The sequence below is a fragment of the Salvelinus alpinus genome, chromosome 14 (genome assembly GCF_045679555.1).
Source record: "Salvelinus alpinus chromosome 14, SLU_Salpinus.1, whole genome shotgun sequence".
Lineage (NCBI taxonomy): Eukaryota > Metazoa > Chordata > Actinopteri > Salmoniformes > Salmonidae > Salvelinus > Salvelinus alpinus.
Window position 1 is genome coordinate 27,688,124 of NC_092099.1, and position 19,407 is coordinate 27,707,530.

The 19,407-nt window shown below is 42.3% G+C and overlaps 1 protein-coding gene across 3 annotated transcripts in view; it reads left to right on the plus strand.

Annotated features, from left to right (window-relative positions):
- LOC139538689 (synaptotagmin-like protein 5) overlaps window positions 1-19,407 on the plus strand; it is a 76,521-nt gene that overhangs the window by 51,373 nt on the left and 5,741 nt on the right. For 2 of the 3 annotated variants that reach the window (XM_071341044.1, XM_071341043.1), the window contains exons 3-9: window positions 1,439-1,654; window positions 1,926-2,168; window positions 2,885-3,046; window positions 8,744-8,861; window positions 9,203-9,347; window positions 10,016-10,113; window positions 16,409-16,504. In XM_071341044.1, coding sequence (XP_071197145.1) covers window positions 1,439-1,654; window positions 1,926-2,168; window positions 2,885-3,046; window positions 8,744-8,861; window positions 9,203-9,347; window positions 10,016-10,113; window positions 16,409-16,504 — 1,078 coding nt within the window. The remainder of the gene's footprint in view (window positions 1-1,438; window positions 1,655-1,925; window positions 2,169-2,884; window positions 3,047-8,743; window positions 8,862-9,202; window positions 9,348-10,015; window positions 10,114-16,408; window positions 16,505-19,407) is intronic. The other variant, XM_071341045.1, reaches the window with a different exon arrangement.

The window sequence follows — 19,407 nt, forward strand, 5'->3', positions numbered from 1 at the left end:
ATTCTCCCTGTACACCAAGTCAGAACCGTATTATAAATAAAGAGGGCATATAAGCAGACAATGAAAGCTCTTACAATATTTGATGATGACATTTCTCTAAAATGTGCACCACCAAGTCAAAACAGTATGCTAAGTTATGAGGGGGAAAGGGAAATTATTAGGGTGAGGCACATGGGCTACTAACAGCTTACTACACAATATACATTTAGTATTATCTTAGCTACAGTATACATATCTCCCTGGCAAAATCTATAATTTATGCAGCAGCATACAATACATTTTTGGACCTTGTTGTGCTGTGCTCACTTAAACAGGAAGGTGGCACGGCGTTCCTTCTTGTGGGCACATTTTGTCATCAAACTTTGTCATCAAAGTCTGACATTCTCTGGATTTATGGTGCTTTCAAAACAACTGGGAACTCAGTGTTCTTCAGGTCGGCGCTCTAGAATGAGGCCCAAGTTCCCGACATGGAATTACGAGATGGATGACAGTTCAAAACTTATTTTCCCCGTCGGAGGTAGTTTTTTCCTGAGTTCCCAGTTGTCTTGAACTCACTGAAGTCTGAGATTTCCCAGTTCCGAGTTTCCAGTTCATTTGAACGCTGCAGAAGTCATGCTGGATTGACATCATGGCCAATGTATTCAACCTTTTCTGTCTCATGGTGTTGCATGTGAATGTTTATCCTTTTAAGCTTGGAAAAGAGACCCTTAAACCCAGACTTGGACCACACACCCTCTCCACTGAATAACAGGCTCGTGATTGCATTGCAATGCTTGCAGTTAGCCACTGATTCCTTCCAAACCACTCGTTGTTGAATTTGAGATTTCCAACTTGTGAAAGGAGGTTAGGAAAGGAGGTTAGGAAACTTGTGAAAGGAGGTTAGTTTATTTTTATGTCCAATGGCCGATGAGCACCGATACGTTTTATCTATAATTTCTCTTCATGTGACAAGGATTGAAAAGGATTTGCCAGTAGATTGTCGACTTGATTCATGATGATGACTGCTAGCTTACTAGCTAAGATTTTGAAAGTATGATGTTGACATGACCAGTCCAATCAAAGCTACGGTAGATATGACATGTTTGACGTCATTTTATCTGTGGCCGATGACCTTGAGCCTTTTTGGATGGGCATTTCTAATGTAAATGATATGTGACATGTATTATTAATGCAAAACAGGGAACAACAAAAAAATGATATATATATATATTTTTGTGTTTTGTATTTTTTCCAGCTAAACAGGTGGGGCTCACGTGCCCTGAATGACGGGTCGCCACTGATGTTGATGATTATTTTTAAAATCGTAACCATCATCATTTTTCGTACCTCTACAATCACAATACGACCACAACATCACAACTACTACAATCATGGTCATAATCATTAGTGACAATGACAAACTTAGTAAGTGTTCGTCCTCTGTTTCTCCCTGTTGTAGGAAGCTGAAGAATGAGCTGGTGGAGATTAGGCGTAAGGGTTCACGCTGCCCCCAGGAGGTTGGGGAGCGTCAATGTGCCCGCTGCCTGAAGGGCCTGGGCCTGATCTTCGACCGTGGGGAGCTCTGTGAGGAGTGCCTACAGCGTGTCTGCAGCGACTGCCGCGTAATGCCCCCTAAAGGAAAGCAGTGGAAGTGCTCCATCTGCTCCAAAGTCTCGTGAGTCTGGGCAAAGGCATCAGGCCATAGTTTAGCACGAGTAACAGTTATGTCTTTGTGTGAGTGTGTGAGTATTTTTTTATGAGCGACAGATGCCTCCTATTTGTTTTTAATCATGCATTTGTCTTCATTTGCTCTGTGACATCCTTTTCAGGGCGTTTTGACATCACCTTTAGAGATGGTTAAAGCCAGGGTTAAAGTTGGGAGGTTAGTTTATTGTACAGGGGTCAGAAGTCAGGGGTCCCTGTCTGATGGTGTCTCTGATTGACAGAGAGCTGAAGGTAGTGACCGGGGAGTGGTTCCTGGAGGAGCGGTCCAAGCGGTTTGACCAGGGTGCGGTGCTCAGCAGTGATGTTGTCAAACAGTCTATCATGAGCAGCCCCGCTGGAAGCCCCCACACGAAGTCTCCAGCGCCAGGCCACACAATCCACACACCTGAGAGGCCTGACACGTCCAAATCAGGAAGAAGCGCCGTAAGGAACCTGGTGGATGGTGCCAAGAGGAAAGGGAAAGGGTGAGAAACACACATACACACACGCACTGTATGTACACACACAAGGTTGAGCTGGATTAATTCAGGTTGCAAATGACAGATTGGCAATTTACAATTTAATCAATGACACAGGAGAAGATCACTGCACAGATTTAATACGATGACTAGTCCACAACACAGGCAGGTGGAGAATGGTCCAACATCAGAGAATGTGTTTCCCATTGCATTCTGACTGGTTGGGTTAGTAGGCTTCCAGGACACAGCTGGCCCACTGGCCACTCAACACACAGTTTTCTGGATTCCAATGAGACAAATATTTATCACATTATCATATTGATATTTGATTAAGTAATCCAAAATGTAATCAGCATCTGGGCTGATTACAGCTACTTAATTTGTGTAATCTGATTACGTAATGTAATCAATTATTACAGTCTTAGAAAAAAAGGTGCTATCTAGAATCTAAAAGGGTTCTTTGGCTGTTCCCATAGGAGAACCCTTTAGAAGAATCCTTTTTGGTTCCATGTTCTATCTGAAACCAAAAAGAGTTCTACCTGGAACCAAAAAGGGTTCTCCTATGGGGACAGCTTAAGAACCCTTTTGGAACCCTTTTTTCTAAGAGTGTACCCAACCCTGCGACACACACGCATACACACAGACACACACGCACTGATGTATCACACACAGACACCACAGGCTGATGTGTAAAATGAGCAGCTGTGTGTGTTGAATCCCAGGATGCGGATGGAAAAGAGGGGCAGCCGTCCCAGCCTGAAGCCAGAAAACGAGGTGGACGGTGGTAGTGTGTGTCCTCCTGTTCTCGACACAGACCCATGCAGCGTACGCAGCGCCCGGTCTGCACCACGCTCCACAACCCGCTCTGCACCTCACTCACACAGGTGAGACTAAACCACCAAACCACACCCATACAAGTAAAAGCATTTTTTAAAAGGTTTTATTGTCACACACCGGCACATCTCCATTGTCTGTAGTGGCTTACTGGCGTCATCTCCTTCATTTACACTCATTTGAAGTCACAGGATAGGTGAAAGCAGCACATCTGTTTTAGGCAATAACTAAAGCTGTAGAGATTGGGTGTGACTAGAAGATGATTGATGACCACTGGTTAAATTGAAAGTACTAACCCTAAACCTAGAATGGTAATTCACTTGAGTACAGGCTTAACTGAATGAACAGCAAAGATGGAATGCAATATGACATTTTATTAAATCGTTTCGGGAATGGCCTCGTCTCCGTGGGAAGATCCTCGGTGCCAGATAATGTGATGGCAGGTTGTTGACATATAAATAAATCCAAAGATTTATGCCCATTGGTGAATATGGTGTAATTTCAGAACGCAATTCGGGGTGTTTCTTGATGTGGGTGTTCCCTGATATCAGGAAACGGCCATTGATACCTGTCAATGGTCAGTTTCGGTGTTATAAGACTGATGGTTTTTCGACACAGATGAATTGTTTACATATCAGGTTAGGATAATTAACGCAGCAGGTTAGGTGAATTAGCGTTGCAGGTTAGGAGACTGAGGTTAAGGTTAGGAAAAGGGTTAGGGTTAGGCTTAGCTACAATGCTACAGTGGTCAACAGCTGTTGTCCCCAATGCAAAAGAAAGGCCACAGACCAATGGTGAGCATCAATGGGTGTAGCTTGATATCAAGGAATGTCTTTATCAGAAAAGGCCCCTAATTGCACCCTTCTCCCATTGGTTGAGAGAGAGGAATGTGATAATTGCCAGAGGACAGCAAGCGTGAGGAATGAGCAATATTTTGTCATGCTTATAGGTTATAAGGTAAATAGGTGAATAGCATTTCGCACATGGCTAATAGGAAAGAGGAGAAGAAGCAAGACGCTATGCTGATGATGATACGTTTGTCTTCATTCCCACTATGCCCGTAAAGTAGTAAACAAAGTGAATTATGTTATGCTGACTGGATGAAGTTAAACGAGCATTCAGACCAGCCATCCTGATTGAACTTTCGTAAACTACATTACATTGTAATTATATCAATAACCCTAGCTCTAATCTTAACCCTAACCCCTTCCCTAACTCTAACCCTAATACATTGTACTTACAGCAGTAACCCTAGCCATAACTAGGGCTGTTGCGGTGACTGTAACAGCATTGTAGCTAAGACCAAAGAGATGTGCATAGACTTCAGGAAGCGTACAACACCTACCTCTGCAGCATCTATCAGAGGTCAGAATATAGAGATTGTAGAGGAATACAAATATCTGGGTGTCCTCTTGGACAATAAGCTTCAATGGAGTAAATGTACAGACCTGATCTACAAAAAGAGTCAACAGAGACTGTACTTTCTCAAAAAGCTGGGATCTTTTAATGTAGACTGTACTATACTGACTCTGTTTTACAAATCTTTCATTGAGAGTATTTTAACTTTTTGTATTGTTTGTTGGTTTGGCAATTCCACTGTCAGCCAGAGAAATATGCTGAGAATAATAATCACCACAGCAAGCAAGGTACTTGGAGTCAAACAGACAGGCCTGGATGAGATATTTAAGGTCAGGGCCCTCTGCAAGGCTCACAAAATAATTTTAGACCCAAGTCACCCCCTCTACCCGGACTTTGAACTACTCTCCTCTGGGCGCAGGTATAGGGCACCCCTCAGCAGGAAAAACAGAACTAGACAATCATTCGTGCCAGGTGTGATATCCCTCCTAAATAGCTCGGGCTAATGTTCCTATCGACTCCGTAAGGCCAGCAGGTTAGTCTTTAAAAGAAAATGTTTTATTTCTTTCTTTCTTTATTATAATTTTTTTTTTTATTGGTATGTAACTGTTATGAAAGTTGTATTGTCAATTTTGTTTTGTATTTAAACGCCACTTTAAATGTGTACATGACACTGCAACAAAATTTCCCCATGGGGACAATAAAGTCAGTAAGTATTACCTCCACACCGGTGTTCACATGTCATGAAGGCAGTCAAAAATGTGTTGTTGTTCAGTGTGGTTTGTTTTGACTTGCTTCTTTCCATTTTTTAGGCATGTTGGAACAAAATGTTTTGTTCCAACTACGGAAGCCTACAAGATCTCTCAACCCCTTCTCCAGTAGCTACTATTTCTCTCTGTAGAATCTGCACAGCGTCACATGACATATGCCATACAACTTTGCAACCAATCTGATTGATTTCCCCTGCTCTGTTACATCATTTGATGCTATTTTCAAAGTATGGAGAGGTACTCCCCTCTCTGTCTTTCTTTTCCGTGATCTAGGCATGCTGAAAGTAAAAGAAAACATTTACCAAAACATCCAGTTTTAGTCAGGGTTAGTTGTAACATTTTTTTCACAAGTTGTTACAACTAACCCTGACCATTGCAGCCATTAGCTAGCTTCCATTTTAGCTAAATGTTAAAACTTTAGCATTGCTAACTTGCATCAAATATCTCTACACAGACTGGTTATAAACCTGATATAAGTTCGGTGAATGGAACTACAAAGCCATCACGAAAACACATTTTGTCAAAATAATTACTTTCTTACCTCAAAATCAGATTTCTGTAAATAGAATCTGCAGAGTTTATCACGGGGACTTTTTTTTTTTCACATGAGGGTTCAGGACTAAAAGGAGCATGTTCACAGTGAATCATATGATTTTACCTCGCTCCTGATTGGAGGAATTGCAAGTGTTTCAACTGTCCCGGGTTACAACCATCCCCGGTCTCCCCTATATATAAAAGCAAGATTAAATCAAGAATAGTCTGATGGGTGACAATATTAGCCTATCACTTGTGAATTATGTATTAGCACTTGTAAATGATGCCCAGCATAAGAAACAATGCCTTTTTTTGCGACTTTTTACGAATCATAGTCGCACACCTCATGTAGCCAAGTTTTGTATCATAACTAAAGTGGCCAAATAACCTCTAAGAATGAAGTACATTCATCTGCTTTACAAGGGGTGTAGAGCCTAACTGGCATATATAATCAGCGTGTGAGTTTCAAGTTTGGGGAAGATAATTTTCACCATAAAAAAATGCACATTCACAATAAAAACATTACATGCATAATCGTATTTGCGATCACTTTTTGATAATGGGGTTTTCCCGCTAATGGAACATTCACGCTTATTGCCTACTGCCGTGTGCTCATTGGTGCGTTTATAATGTGAAGAAATAACCGAATAGTTTATCAACATTTTAAGATAAATGTTCTGATCTGTTGCGTCAGCTTCATTGTGTAAAAAAGTTTTTTTGATGCTAGTGGTTGTATTAATTTGGGATCGATCGCATCCCACAACTGTCCCAGACAGTTTGGAATATTTATTTCTCGCACAGAATAGGTCAACTTTTGTACTATGGGGGATAGTAGATTGACATAGGCTAGTGCTCTTGCTGTTTGTTAGGCCTACTCATCTTGATGACTGACGAAAAGTAAATGTGGTCAGTTCTTCAATATGCACCTCGGAATTGGATATTAACGCGCGCAGTTGCGTCCCTGATGTGTCTGTCTTCACTTGTAGCCTGTGAGTGAGAGGTGCTTTGGATCACACAGCACTCAGGGAGGTTGGCCACAAAAGGCATGGATTTTTTGGGGGTTTATTACGGCCACACAAAGGGGATGCCGTTGGTAAATTTCAGGCATTATCAAGTGCTTCTCAAATTGTGAATGACAGCCTGTATAAAAAAACTAAGCAGAACTCATGCCTTTCAAGCAACTTTTTTCAAATCATCATTAGAGTCACATCATGCAGCCTTACAATGTACTAAAAATCAAAACATATAGCCCAACGTTTGTAGAACAAATAAAGTCACATTAATAATTTTAAATTAAGCATATACAGTGGGGCAAAAAAGTATTTAGTCAGCCACCAATTGTGCAAGTTCTCCCACTTAAAAAGATGAGAGAGGCCTGTACTTTTCATCATAGGTACACTTCAACTATGACAGACAAAATGAGAAAAAGAAATCCAGAAAATCACATTGTATGATTTTTAATGAATTTATTTGCAAATTATGGTGGAAAATAAGTATTTGGTCACCTACAAACAAGCAAGATTTCTGGCTCTCACAGACCTGTAACTTCTTCTTTAAGAGGCTCCTCTGTCCTCCACTCGTTACCTGTATTAATGGCACCTGTTTGAACTTGTTATCAGTATAAAAGACACCTGTCCACAACCTCAAACAGTCACACTCCAAACTCCACTATGGTCAAGACCAAAGAGCTGTCAAAGGACACCAGAAACAAAATTGTAGACCTACACCAGGCTGGGAAGACTGAATCTGCAATAGGTAAGCAGCTTGGTTTGAATAAATCAACTGTGGGAGCAATTATTAGGAAATGGAAGACATACAAGACCACTGATAATCTCCCTCGATCTGGAGCTCCACGCAAGATCTCACCCTGTGGGGTCAAAATGCTCACAAGAACGGTGAGCAAAAATCCCAGAACCACACGGGGGGACCTAGTGAATGACCTGCAGAGAGCTGGGACCAAAGTAACAAAGCCTACCATCAGTAACACACTATACCGCCAGGGACTCAAATCCTGCAGTGCCAGACATGTCCCCCTGGAGGGAGTTGAAAGTCCGTGTTGCCCAGCAACAGCCCCAAAACATCACTGCTCTAGAGGAGATCTGCATGGAGGAATGGGCCAAAATACCAGCAACAGTGTGTGAAAACCTTGTGAAGACTTACAGAAAACGTTTGACCTCTGTCATTGCCAACAAAGGGTATATAACAAAGTATTGAGATAAACTTTTGTTATTGACCAAATACTTATTTTCCACCATAATTTGCAAATAAATTCATTAAAAATCCTACAATGTGATTTTCTGGATTTTTTTTCTCTGTCATAGTTGAAGTGTACCTATGATGAAAATTACAGGCCTCTCTCATCTTTTTAAGTGGGAGAACTTGCACAATTGGTGGCTGACTAAATACTTTTTTGCCCCACTGTAGGAGTACCAATTTCTTTGTTAATTGCTCAACACAGAATGTGCACATTCCTCAAATTATTTGGAGAAAACATACTTTCTATTTTATTCAGGTTTGTTCAATTGTATTCTTCATACTATAAAATAATATAATGCCATGGAATTCTAAGCAAATCTTGTCTGCTAAATGACCTAGTGTAGCTCACAGCCATTTGACATAGCCAGATCAGGATAACTCAGAGTATGCTATTCTGACAACTCAGAGTATGCTATTCTGTTCTTCTGAAAGAGACTACATTTTCTTCTTATCAAGTTTCTTTATACATGTCTAACATAAATAATGGATTTATGGTGAAGGCTATATTATATGGATTTATTAGACTTTTTAAAATATAGATGTTCCAAAGGTCTGCATCAGTGGCTTGTAGGCTATGTCTGGAAGCCAGGAGATGCTAAATATGTTTATGTTAATTAACAGTAATTTACGGTGAGACCAAAAGTTATTTGCTTGACAATCCCCAGCTGACAAAATGTTGTGACCGCCACAGCCCTAGCCACAACCCAAACCCAAACCTTTGCTTCATGTTCACACCCTGATCAAAACCTAACCCTAATCATCAGAATCTCATGTGTTATTCCAATGTGTATGATGTGTAATGTGATGGTTTGTATTCTGTGTTTTCCTCAGGGGTAGTGCTGTGGGTCTGGAGACCTTAGGGTTCCCTACTGTACCCAACAACCGGCGCTCCCAAACCCTGGAGAGGGACAGGTCCCCTACACCCAGCAGCAAGACCAGGAGGGTCAGGGTCAGCAACCCAGCAACCCAACAAATACACACAATAACACATTTTCATGCTCTCATAGGCTCCCGAGTGGTGCATCTCAGTGCTAGAGGCGTCACTACAGACCCTGGTTCGATTCCAGGCTGTATCACAACCGGCCATGATTGGGAGTCCCATAGGGCGGCGCACAATTGGCCCAGTGTCGTCCGGGTTAAGGTTTGGCCAGGGTAGACCGTCATTATAAATAAGAATTTGTTCTTAACTGACTTGCCTAGTTAAATATAGGTTAAATAAACACAAACACGCTCATAGAATGTGTGATTTTTAACACACCTCTGTGTGTGTGTCTGTATATGTGTGTGCAGCCGGACGGAGCAGAGAGCGTGGCTAGTTTCCACTCCAGCGACAGCGTGTTTGACAAGATGGCCGAAACCGTCACCAGGCATGGCAGGACGGAGCCTGGCACCGCCACCCCCACCATCGCTGTCTCCAGGGCCTCCGTGTCTTCAGGTATCGTCATGACAACACAGTCCTCACACCTCCACCATGTGTGTATGTGAACACCTATAGAGAGAGACAGGATTCTCTCTGTTTCACAAATTCCAGATAACAAATTCAATTACTTTTTTCCTGAGATTTAATCTGATAGGGGAGCATGAAGAAGATGAAGATGAAGCCTTTAATATCATAGTTTTTATGGAGGTGTTTCAGAAGGTTAGGAGGTGTTCTATTAGATTGGGAGCTTTGGAGCCTAGTCCTTCGATTGTCAGGGAGAGTTGTAGCACTTTTATGTTGCTCTCACCCTCTCTCTCTCTCTCTCTCTCCTCATACTCCTCTCTTCCTCTCTCTCCTCATACTCCTCTCTTCATTGCTCTTTTACGCTCACACACACTCTCCTCTTCTTGTTTCTCACTGTCTCCCTCTCTACGTTTCCTCTCTCCTCCCTTTCTCTCTTTCCCCCTTTCTCTACTCAGACACCTTTCTCATCTTACCCAGTAACAGCTGGCTGTTGTAGCAGCATATGGTGCTCTGTCACATATTAGCATTTCATAACAACTCCAATTAGTGTCATTAAGCATGGCTGTGACAGTACTGAGGAGAACTGTTTCTATGTGTGGCTGTGGGAAGGTGATACCTTGTCACTCCCTCCTCTCATCTCTCTCACTTTCCCTCTCTAGATCGTAGTCGTTCTGAGGTGGACCTGTCTGTGCCTGGTTCTGCCAGTGATGAGGCCCTCAGTCTGAGGAGCCACTCTGTTCCTGGGCTCAATGACACGGTACACACACACACACACACACACACACACACACACACACACACACACACACACACACACACACACACACACACACACACACACACACACACACACACACACACACACACACACACACTTACACACTTACACACACACACACACACACTTACTTCTTGTCCACACTCCACCCACTCACCTAACCCAAGAATTACATCAACACATTAAAGGCTCCCATCTTTTATGTCCATCTCTATGGCAATATAATCACATAGCCAATTGCCCAGTGTAACCTAGTGTTGATTTTTCAGTGTAACATTTCTAGTGTTAATTCAGGAGATAAACAACTCCTTGACGCATGGATCCATTTAGCGGGATCATTTTTGTAAACAACCGCTGAATTGCAGAGCGCCAAATAAAAATTAAAAACTACAAATATTTATTTTCATGAAATCACAAGTGAAATATACCAAAACACACCTTAGCTTGTTGTTAATCCACCTATCGTGTCAGATTTTGAAAATATGCTTTACAGCGGAAGCAATCCAAGCGTTTGTGAGTTTATCGATCACTAGACAAAACAGTAAGAACACCTAGCAGCCATGTAGATTGGTCACGAAAGCCAGAAAAGCAATAAAATTAATCGCTTACCTTTGATGATCTTCGGATGTTTGCACTCATGAGACTCCCAGTTACACAATAAATGTTCCTTTTGTTCGATAAAGATTTTTTTAATATCAAAATACCTCCATTTGTTTGGCGCGTTATGTTCAGTATTCCACAGCCTTAGGCAAGTCATCAAGGCTTGACGAAACATCCATATAGTATCCGTAAAGGTCGTAAAAACATGTCAAACGTTTTTAATAATCAATCCTCAGGTTGTTTTTAACATCAATAATCGATAATATTTCAACCGTACTGTAAACTATTCAATACTGGAGAGAAAGAAAATGTCGAGCAACGAGTGTCGCACGCAAGATTTAATGGAGGGACACTGACGCGTTTTGATAAATCTCGCTCATTTTTCAAAATAAAAGCTTGAAACTATGTCTAAAGACTGTTCACAGCCTGAGGAAGCCACAGGAAAAATTATCTGGTTGATATCCCTTTAAATGCACGAAAGGCAGGCAATGGAACAGTGATTTTTCAAAATAGAAGTCACATCCGGGTTGGATTTCCTCAGGTTTTCGCCTGAAAAATCAGTTCTGTTATACTCACAGACAATATTTTGACAGTTTTGGAAACTTTAGAGTGTTTTCTATCCTACTCTGTCAATTATATGCATATTCTAGCATCTGCACCTGAGAAATAGGCAGCTTTACAATGGGAACGTTATTTTCCCAAACAATAAAAATTCTGCCCCCTAGCTTCAAGAGTTTTAAATTAACTCTGTAAGTGTTTGGTGTAATTGGTTTAAAATAACCCCAGTGTTGGTGTTAAAGTGGAACTGACAGCATTTTAGCAACATTAAATCTTATTCAAATCTGTTCATATACACCCCCAGGAAGATTATGACACTTTTTAAAACATTTTCTGACAAGCGAGCACAGTAGTGTCTCTCTATCACAGGTGAAGGATCTTTTTAAACAAACAAAAAGAGTTCTACAAGCAGGTGTTACAACAACAAGAAAATAGCTTCAAGTGTTTTGTCCAAATACTGGTGGAGTCAACTAATAAAAGAATGGACGACCTGACCAGAGTTCCAGGACCTGAAGAACAGTTTGCAGTTCTCCCAGGGTCAGCTCGATGAGTTGAAACAGGAGAACAGCAAGATGACAACAATCTGTAAATCTTTAAGAGAGCGGACATTAGTTCTGTATGTGAATCCATGATAACAATAACAGAGGAATCAGACTATCTCAAGGAACAATCAAGGCGGAACAACATGGTTGTAGACGGAATTGCAGAATCTCCACATGAGACCTGGACGGAGTCTGTGGACAAAATGAGGGAAATGACCTCGGAGAAACTGAAGATAGACCACAGGAAGATTGAGTTGGAGCGCTCCCACAGGACTGGAAAACCTACCACCGGCCCAGGTGACAGGCCCAGGCTGATAGTCGTCAAGTTCCTGAGGTTCAAGGACAGGTAGCAGTTCTTGAAAGATCTTGAGGGCACATCTTCCTCAACAAGGACTATCCTGAAGCTGTGCACCAGAAGAGAAAATTCCTTTTCCCGGCCTTGAAAGCCGCAAGAGCGCGTGGGGACATTGCTTACATCCGATATGACAAGCTCATTGTCCACCCTCCCTCCCAAACGCCTGGAAAGGATGAGAGAGCCAAGCCTATGGGTTTGTAGCTTTAACCCCACAACACACACACACACACACACACACACACACACACACACACACACACACACACACACACACACACACACACACACACACACACACACACACACACACACACACACACACACACACACACACACACACACACACACACACACAGAGGTTAATGAGGAAGGTTACTGAGGATGGTAGCTGACTCTATGGCCACTCCTATCTGTCATATCTTTAATCTGAGTCTAGAGGAAGGTATGTGTCCTCAGGCCTGGAGGGGAGCCAAAGTAATTCTGTCCAAGAGTGGTAAAGCGGCCTTTACTGATTCTAACAGCAGACCAATCAGCTTGCTGCCAGCTCTTAGAAAACTGTTGAAAAAAATGTGTTTGACCAAATACAATGCTATTTCTCTGCGGTTTTAACCAATCAACATCCAGGTTTAGACCCACCCGTTGTATAATGAGGATTATAAACTGGGTGGTTCAAGCCCTGAATGCTGATTGGCTGACAGCCGTGGTACACTATATGCACAAAAGTATGTGGACACCACTTCAAATTAGTGGACTCGGCTATGTCAGACACACCCGCTGATGACAGGTGTATAAAATTGAGCACAAAGCCATGCATCTCCATAGACAAACACTGGCAGTAGAATGGCCTTAATGAAGAGCTGTGACATTCAAGGTGGCACCGTCATAGGATGCAACCTTTCCAACAAGTCAGTTTGTCAAATTTCTGCCCTGCTAGAGCTGGCTTGCTGAACTGTAAGTGCTGTTAGTGTGAAGTGGAAATGTCTAGCAGCAAAAACGGCTCAGCCGCAAAGTGCTAAGCCACACAAGCTCGGAGAACGGGACCGCCGAGTGCTGCAGCGCGTAGTAGGTAAACATTGTCTGTCCTCGGTTGCAACACTCCCTAGTCAGTTCCAAACTGCTTCTGGAAGCAATGACAGCACAAGAACTGTTTGTTGGGAGCTTAATGAAATCGGTTTCCAAGGCCGAGCAGCCACACACAAGCCTAAGATCACCTTGCGCAATGCCAAGTGTCGGCTGGAGTGGTGTAAAGCTCGCCGCCATTGGACTTTGGAGCAGTGGAAACACGTTCTCTGGAGTGATAAATCACGCTTCACCATCTGGCAGTCTGACAGACAAATCTGGGTTTGGCAGATGCCAGGAGAACGTTACCTGCCTGAATGCATCGTGCCAACTGTAAAGTTTAGTGGAGGAGGAATAATGGTCTGGGGCTGGTTTTTCATGGTTCGGGCTAGGCCCCTTAGTTCCAGTGAAGAGAAATCTTAATGCTCCATCATACAATGACATTCTAGACGATTCTGTGCTTCCAACTTTGTGCCAACAGTTTGGGGACGGCTCTTTCCTGTTTCAACATGACAATGCCCCCGTGCACAAAGTGAGGTCCATACAGAAATGGTTTGTCGAGATCGGTGTGGAAGAACTTGACTGGCCTGCACAGAGCCCTGACCTCAACCCCATCGAACACCTTTGGGATGAATTGGAACGCCGACTGCGAGCCAGCTCTAATCGCCCAACAGTGCCCAACCTCATTAATGCTCTTGTGGCTGAATGGCAGCAAGTCCCCGCAGCAATGTTCTAACATCTAGTGGAAAGCCTTTCCAGAAGAGTGGAGGCTGTTATAGCAGCAAAGAGGGGACAAACTCCATATTAATGCCAATGATTTTGGAATGAGATGTTCGACGAGCAATTGTCACATACTTTTAGCCATGCAGTGTGCTTCCAGACACCTCACTCTGACCATTTTAGAGTCGCCCTAGCAGAGCTGGTTAGGCTGTTACATGTTATCTAAAGCGTTCGTGATGAACTATTACTTTCTTTGCCTCCGTTTATTGATACCGGTAATATACAGCAGGTGTTCACGTTCCTAAATTCATCTGTTATTCTGCACTCTGGCACAAAGACGTCAGAGTAGATAGCCAGAGTGAATTTGTGAATGCAAGAGATATGCTAACTGGACAAAAGTCGTTCAAGCTAACCAAATGAGACCTGCATCTTAAGCTGTATATAGCCACCGAAAAACAATATGAGGGGAAAAAGTCAGTCATTCACCCACTCCTCCAATGACATGACATCCTCCTAGCAGCTAGCTAGCTTGCTTGTGATCATTGCCCTTGCTAGTTTGATTGTGTTGACATTCCCAGCCTTAGTTACATTCCTCCGTTTTTGTCCAAAATATTCAGTCATTGAAACTGAAACAATGCATCCCGAATGGAGACAGAAAACAATGTACCAGGCCAGCTGTTATTTACCACCTAGAAGCAATATTTTTTGAACTACCAAGAAATGTATTGGTGAATTATGTTAATCATGCACTGAACTGCATCAGTCTGTTCCGCCAACAATGTCTTAGTGTACGTTACAGAATGTTGAGTCAAATATAACCTATTTTAATAAAATCTCTTATAAAGTTGGTTTTGGTTAGCTAGCAAGAACTTGACCGACTTTTGTCCAGTTAGCATATCTCTTGCGTTCGCAAATTCACTCTGGCTGTCTACTCTCGTCTGTGTGCCAGAGTGCAGAATAACTGATGAATTTAGGAAAGCGCAACACCCACTGAATATGACTGGTTTCAGTAAACGTAGGCAAAAAAAGTAATAGTTAATCACGAACGCTCTAAACTGGGATTTTTTTATTTTTGACTCTGATAGTGTTAAATGTAACACTGGGCCAGTGTCTATACGAGTCCACACGTTTGAGTGTTAAATTAACACTGTGCTTAGTGCTGACGCTATTATAATTTGTCAGTGTTAGGGAATTAACACATTCAGTGTTATGCAATAACACCATTGGTGCAAACTGTACACACTTCCTAGTGTTAAAATACTATATGAGGTGCTATCGCATAACACTGAAAGTGTTAATTCCCTAACACTGACAAAGTGTAACAGCGTCAGCACTAAGCAGGGTGGTAATTTTACACTCAAAGGTGTGGACCCGTATAAACACTGGACCAGTGTTAAATTTAACACTCACAGTGTTGATTTAACACTGGAAAATTTGCTTCATACAGAAAGTGCACAGCACAGTACAGTGGACGTCCTCTAATCCAGGGTTTCCCAAACTCGGTCTTGGGGCCCCCCCTGGGTGCACATTTTGGGTTTTGCCCTAGCGCAAAAATAATCAAATCTTGACGATGAGTTGGTTATTTTGCTAGTGCAAAAACCAAAACGTGCACCTAGGGGGGGGGCCCCAGGACCAAGTTTGGAAAACCCTGCTCTAATCTATACATCCTATCCATATCAAGGCTATGAGCAGTGGTCTGTCTGATTAACACAACTGTATGAATGAGATATGAGCTTCAATAAGGAGCCCAGTTAGGAGTTAATTAGAGAGTGTAGGCTCACATCAAAACCTGCTCAGTAGCAGGGCTGAAGGCTGTGGAGCAGGAAAATATTTTAACCACTGGCCCCAGGACCAAGTTTGGAAAACCCTGCTCTAATCTATACATCCTATCCATATCAAGGCTATGAGCAGTGGTCTGTCTGATTAACACAACTGTATGAATGAGATATGAGCTTCAATAAGGAGCCCAGTTAGGTGTTAATTAGAGAGTGTAGGCTCACATCAAAACCTGCTCAGTAGCAGGGCTGAAGGCTGTGGAGCAGGAAAATATTTTAACCACTGGCTTAGGGTCACTACTCCTCCGTATTTACTATAAGTGTGCATTTAAATAAACAGTCTGATCTGTCTACACATGTGAGTACACACACTCATACACGTGCACGGACACACACTCACACACGTGCACGGACACACACTCACACACATGCACGCGCACACACGCACGCGCACACACACACACTTGCAAAGAGCTCAAAGACAGCATGTGCGATGAGTGGGTCATCTAATTAACACACTCTGTCCTGACCTGTCTGATTGAATTTAAAGTTGCCACTGGAAACAGACTGATACGATATGTTGACACTGTGTGGCCTCCTTACTGAGAATGTACATGGAGATTTAATGGGCTGATGTCTCCTCTGATGGTTTATGTGTTCCACAGGAGTTTAATAATGCTGAGAAAGACGAGGACATCGATGCTCTGATGTCGGCACACAGCAAGGCCACCAGCCGACGCGTGAGCAACGCTATGTCCACGGTAATACCCTGCGGTATCACTAACACACAACACTCAAAACAATTACTCTGTCCTTCTCTGGCACACAGACAGACAGAGTGATATACACACACACACACACACAGAAGGGCCCATGAAGAGGGATGAGTGTGAACAGTGTCAAAGGGCCAGTGGCCCCAGGGCTGAGGAACAGCAGAGCAGTGTCACAAACACAGCTCACAGCAGAGCTCACATATAGACACAGCACTTGTTGGAGCCAGGCCCATTAGCCTAAACTCACAGGTTTTTTGTTACTGTACTGCAGTATGTATAGCATATGGACACTACCGGTCAAAAGTTTTAGAACACCTACTCATTCAAGGGTCTTTCTTTATTTTGACTATTTTCTACATTGTACAATAATAGTGAATACATCAAAACTATGAAATAACACATATGGAATCATGTGTTAACCAAATCAATATATATTTTATATTTGAGATTCATTCCTCAAATAGCCACCCCTTGCCTTGATGACAGCTTTGCACACTCTTGGCATTCTCTCAACCAGCTTCATGAGGTAGTCACCTGGAATGTATTTCAATTAACAGGTGTGCCTTCTTAAAAGTTAATTTGTGGAATTTCTTTCCTTCTTAATGCATTTGAACCAATCAGTTGTGTTGTGACAAGGTAGGGGGGTATACAGAAGATAGCCACATTTTGTAAAAGACCAAGTCCATATTATGGCAAGAACAGCTCAAATAAGCAAAGAGAAACGACAGTCCATTATTACTTTAAGACATGAAGTTCAGTCAATACGGAAAATTTCAAGAACTTTGAGAGTTTCTTCAAGTGCAGTCGCAATAACAATCAAGCGCTACGATGAAACTGTCTCTCATGAGGACCGCCACAGGTATTGAAGACCCCGAGTTACCTCTGCTGCAGAGGATAAGTTCATTAGAGTTACCAGCCTCAGAAATTGCAGCCCAAGTAAATGCTTCACAGAGTTCAAGTAACAGACACATCTCAACATCAACTGTTCAGAGGAGACTGTGTGAATCAGGTCTTCATGGTCGACTTGCTGCAAAGAAACCACTACTAAATGACACCAATAATAAGAAGAGACTTGCTTGGGCCAAGAAACACAAGTAATGGACATTAGACTGGTGGAAATTTGTCCTTTGATCTGGAGTTCAAATGTGAGATTTTTGGTTCCAACCTCTGTGTCTTTGTGAGACGCGGTGTGGGTGAACGGTTGATCTCCGCATGTGTATTTCCCACCGTAAAGCATGGAGGAGGAGGTGTTATGGTGTGGGAGTGCTTTGCTGGTGACACTGTCTGTGATTTATTTAGAATTCAAGGTAGACCATTGATTAGAGCGTTGGGACAATCACCAAAAGGTTGCTGGATTGAATACCTGAGTTGACAAGGTAAAAGTCTGTCGTTCTGCCCCTGAACAATGCAGTTAACCCACTGTTCCCCAGTAGGCTGTCATTGTAAATAAGAATTTGTTCTTAACTGACTTGCCTAGTTAAATAAAGGTGACAACCAGCATGGCTACCGCAGCAATACGCCATCCCATCTGGTTTGGGCTTTGTGGGACTATTATTTGTTTTTCATCAGGACAATGACCCAACACACCTCCAGGCTGTGTAAGGGCTATTTGACCAAGAAGGAGAGTGATGGAGTGCTGCATCAGATGACCTGGCCTCCACAATCCCCCGACCTCAACCAAATTGAGATGATTTGGGATGAGTCGGACCGCAGAGTGAAGGAAATAGAGCCGACAAGTGCTCCTTCAAGACTGTTGGAAAAACATTCCAGGTGAAGCTGGTTGAGAGAATGCCAAGAGTGTGCAAAGCTCTCATCAAGGCAAAGGGTGGCTATTTGAAGCATCTCAAATAGAAAATATATTTTGATTTGTTTAACACTTGTTTGGTTACTACATCATTCCATATGTGTTATTTCATAGTTTTGATGTCTTCATTATTAATCTACAATGTATAAAATAGTAAAAATAAAAACCCTTGAATGAGTAGATGTTCTAAAACTTTGGACCGGTAGTGTATGTATGCTATGCACTCGTAGAACCTGGCTTCACAACATTTACATTTATTTTCTCATAACACATTTTGCCACATAAAGGACACGATTGGTTGATTTAAAAAAAATACAGGCTTAATATACATCACTTAAAGTATAAGGACATACACAGCAAATTCTTCAGTGTTACATCAACACAGAGAGTGTTACTTTTAACACTGGTCCAGTGTCTATACAGGTCCACACTTTTCAGTGTTGAAGGTCATGAACAATCAAAATGTTTTTCATGAAACTGGATGATATTTGAGGTAAACCAGATTTGGTTTAACACTGTTTATTAACACCAACACTGGGGTTCTTTTACACATATAAGTGTTAATGTAACAATTACAGAGTTCATTTAACACCTGAATCAACACTAGAAATGTTACACTGAAAAATCAACACTAGGTTACACTGACCAATTAGCTGTGTACTGTCATTGCTGGCTTATCTACGTATTTACGCCACTGAAACCCCCTCAGTGTTATTCTGAGACATTGCTATGTTAACAAGAGACACGCATCCCCTGCCTGTCTGACATTTATGATTTCACCCCAGACATGACTAACAGCATTAATTCTGGCTGTGGGATCTGCTCTCAATAACAGCAGAGGTGGAGGGCCATGATTAAGGAGATTATTCAGATGAATGGTGACTGGCTTCTGTGAGTCTCCCTGCTCAAAAACAATGTATGAATAGAACAGAATGTTTGATGGCTGTACTAGGGATGGATAAGGGTGGATGAGGGAAACACACACACACAAAAAAAATAGATATCTACAGCAACAATTATTCCGATAATGTTCATGTACCCCCGAATGGTGCTGCAGTCTAAGGCACTGCATCTCAGTGCAAGCGGT